At 50.4% G+C, this 3,890-nt stretch overlaps 1 protein-coding gene across 1 annotated transcript; it reads left to right on the forward strand.

Moving 5' to 3' along the window:
- The first annotated feature begins 283 nt into the window (after positions 1 to 283).
- Positions 284 to 2,845, forward strand: LOC117444743 (E3 ubiquitin/ISG15 ligase TRIM25-like). The gene has a single exon (XM_034080172.2). The coding sequence runs from the start codon at positions 375 to 377 to the stop codon at positions 2,034 to 2,036; it is 1,662 nt and encodes a 553-aa protein (XP_033936063.1). The 5' UTR covers positions 284 to 374; the 3' UTR covers positions 2,037 to 2,845.
- Positions 2,846 to 3,890: the final 1,045 nt, after the last annotated feature.

A 3,890-nucleotide genomic window follows, 5' to 3' on the forward strand; every position in this document is an offset into this window, starting at 1 on the left:
ACATTGAGGCTGCACATTTACAGAGGAGGAAACAAGTATTTAACCCCCTTCAGATGTTGTAAGTTTACCAACTTATTTTACAACTAAAAGCTCTTTTCAAAGGAAGAGCAGGTTGTAACCGAGGCTCTGTGTCGGTCAGAGTCTGAGCTACACGGAGTTCTTCCTGCTCTCAGACACAGCAGCCAGCTCCACTCTGTACTTCCTGGTTCCTCCCCTTCAGAGCCACACTGAGGAGGAGGAGGGGAGGAACCAACATGTGGGTAAAGTACAAGAGCTGATAGGCCACATTCACCGCCGACACACACACATGCTGTCAGACTAGTTTCAGCTCTGAGGAAGTGAAACTCACACACTCGCTGCTACTGAGAGGTGAAATGGCGCAGAAAGGAGTTCAGCTGGACCGGGAATCCTTCTCTTGTCCCATCTGTCTGGATCTACTGAAGGATCCGGTGGCTACTCCCTGTGGACACAGCTACTGTATGAAGTGTATTACACAGCACTGGGATGGAGAGCTAATCCACAGCTGCCCTCAGTGCAGGCAGAGCTTCACTCCGAGGCCTGTCCTGCTGAAGAACACCATGCTAGCAGCTTTAGTGGAGGAGCTGAAGAAGACTGGACCCCCAGCTGCTGCTGCTGATCTCTGCTATGCTGGAGCTGGAGACGTGGCCTGTGATGTCTGCACTGGGAGGAAGCTGAGAGCCTGTAAGTCCTGCCTCGTGTGTCTGGCCTCTTACTGCGACCAACACCTCCAGCCTCATTATGAATCTCCTGTCTTTAAGAAACACAAGCTGGTGGAGCCCTCCAAGAAGCTCCAGGAGAACATCTGCTCTCGTCACAACGAGGTGAAGAAGATATTCTGCCGCACTGATCAGCTGAGCATCTGTTCTCTCTGCTCTATGGACGAACACAAAGGCCACGACACGGTGTCAGCTGCAGCAGAGAGGACTGAGAGGCAGAGAGAGCTGGAGGGGAGTCGACTCAACATCCAGCAGAGGATCCAGGACGGAGAGAAGGAGGTGAAGCTGCTTCAGCGGGAGGTGGAGGCCGTCAACGGCTCTGCTGACAAAGCAGTGGAGGACAGCGAGAAGACGTTCACTGAGCTGATCCGTCTCGTGGAGAAGAGGAGCTCTGACGTGAAGCAGCAGCTCAGATCCCAGCAGGAGAGAGAAGTGAGTGGAGTCAGAGAGCTGCAGGAGAAGCTGGAGCAGGAAATCTCTGAGCTGAAGAGGAGAGACGCTGAGCTGGAGCTGCTGTCTCACACAGAGGACCACAACCAGTTCCTGCTCAGCTACCCCTCCTCACTGTCAGCCCCCCTCAGTGGAGCTACACACTCCTCCAGCACCAACACCCGGCCTCTGAGCTACTTTGAGGACGTGACGGCGGCCCTGTCAGCACTCAGAGACAAACTACAGGACGTCCTGAGAGAGGAGTGGACACACGTCTCACCGACTGAAGTGGAGGTTTTACCGTCAGCAGCAGAGCCCGCCTCCAGAGCTGGGTTCTTCACATACTCACAGGAGATCACTCTGGATCCAAACACAGCACACACACGGCTGGTATTATCTGAGGGGGGCAGAAAAGCAACACTCATGAGACAAGGTCGGTCTTATTCCAGTCACCCAGACAGATTCACTTATTGGCCTCAGGTCCTGAGTAGAGAGGGTCTGAGTGGACGTTGTTACTGGGAGGTGGAACGGAGAGGGGGAGGAGTTCGTGTAGCAGTCGCATACAAGAATATCAGCAGAGCAGGGGGGGGAAGTGTATTTGGACACAATGACACATCTTGGTGCTTAGTGTGTGAAAAAAACAGTTATTCATTTCTTTACAACGGTATCAGCACTCCCGTCTCAGGTCCTCCGTCCTCCAGAGTAGGAGTGTACCTGGATCACAGAGCAGGTGTTCTGTCCTTCTACAGCGTCTCTGAAACCACGACTCTCCTCCACAGAGTGCAGACCACGTTCACTCAGCCGCTGCGTGCTGGAGTTTGTCTTTATTGTAATGATGGAGACACTGCTGAGTTTTGTAAACTCAAATAGCCTGGAGTCCTTGGAGGAACTCTTGTACTTCTTGAACTCACCGTGTGTCCTTCAGAGCCTATTGTCCATGTCTTCACTGCAGAGACCAGCTGTCAATCAAACATGATGGGCGGGGCTTCAACATCTTCTCACGAGTTGTTCTGTAGATGTTGGACTTTCTTCCGGCTCCTTCCTGTGTCCGTGTAGCCATGGAGGCTGCTCAGGAGGATCCTTGTTCACCTGAACTGATATGTAAACCTTATGCGTTGGATATTTCTTTTGATTCTTGTTGTTGTTTCTCTCGTACGAGTCTTCAGAGAGAAAGCAGCTTCTTTTGTTCTACACATTTTATTCTGGTTCTAAAACAGAGACATTTATAATCACATGTATTATTTTGACACATTAAATGTTATTGTTGCCCAAATTAACTAAAACACGAGTTCCCAGATGGGAACACTTATTTCATCATCACATGTTTATTTTAAATGATATTACTTCCTGTCATGATCACAATCAATAAGTACACCATTTATTATTCTGCTGTAAATAGCTTAGAGTCTTTGCTTGGGAAATAAAATGTTATTGTTTTGCAGACTAATTGTTGTTGTTGTTGTTGTTGTTGTTGTTGTTGTCCAAATAGAAAGTGGGTACTCTGAGGTTTTATAGAACATAACTTATCATGATAATAATCAATAATGTTTGAAACAGCTGAGATGAAACACATGGTGTGGAGAAAGAGAAACTGGTCATGAAATCATTGAACAGACTTCACTGATGGGATGTGTGATTAAATTAAATGTTTGGATCATTAATAAAGGTTTGTCTTTCAAAAACAACAACAGGATGTTCTTCTTGTGTCCAAGGTGCTACGAAGCTGATGGGGAACATGTGGAAGTGATCTGAGACAAATGAAGCTCAGCGCAAGTTCAACCAGGAAGACCGTCTTTATTCATTCATTTACTATTTCCATGTTACTGCTCTCTCTCCTCTCAATAGGTGATCAGGGGCGTCACTCCCCAGCTTAACCAATCACTTCGCTCTATTCCCAAGAGCCTATCACAGCACTCCGCTAACCCTTTTAAATCTGCTCTCCCCCCTCTGACAGCTGTCATTTCAGGTGACTCTACGCAACCCTCCTCCCCCCCCTTTCCCCTCCTGTCCCTCTGAATCCAGGGTCAAGCTAAGCCCCTCCCCTTCAGACAGACCCCAACTATCCATTCACCACCACCAGGGTCAAGCTAAGCCCCTCCCCTTCAGACCGACCCCAACCATCCATTCACCACCACCAGGGTCAAGCTAAGCCCCTCCCCTTCAGACCGACCCCAACCATCCATTCACCACCACCAGGGTCAAGCTAAGCCCCTCCCCTTCAGACCGACACCAACGATCCATTCACCACCACCAGGGTCAAGCTAAGCCCCTCCCCTTCAGACCGACCCCAACCATCCATTCACCACCACCAGGGTCAAGCTAAGCCCCTCCCCTTCAGACCGACCCCAACCATCCATTCACCACCACCAGGGTCAAGCTAAGCCCCTCCCCTTCAGACCGACCCCAACTATCCATTCACCACCACCAGGTTCAAGCTAAGCCCCTCCCCTTCAGACCGACACCAACTATCCATTCACCACCACCAGGGTCAAGCTAAGCCCCTCCCCTTCAGACCGAATCCAACCATCTCTTCACCACCACCAGGGTCAAGCTAAGCCCTCCCCTTCAGACCGACCCCAACCATCCATTCACACCACCATCTGGGTCCAGCTAGGCCACTCCTCTTCAGACCGACCCCAACCATCCATTCACCACCACCAGGGTCAAGCTAAGCCCCTCCCCTTCAGACCGAACCCAACCATCCATTCACCACCACCAGGGTCA

Source organism: Pseudochaenichthys georgianus, unplaced genomic scaffold, assembly GCF_902827115.2.
Source record: "Pseudochaenichthys georgianus unplaced genomic scaffold, fPseGeo1.2 scaffold_916_arrow_ctg1, whole genome shotgun sequence".
Taxonomy (NCBI): domain Eukaryota; kingdom Metazoa; phylum Chordata; class Actinopteri; order Perciformes; family Channichthyidae; genus Pseudochaenichthys; species Pseudochaenichthys georgianus.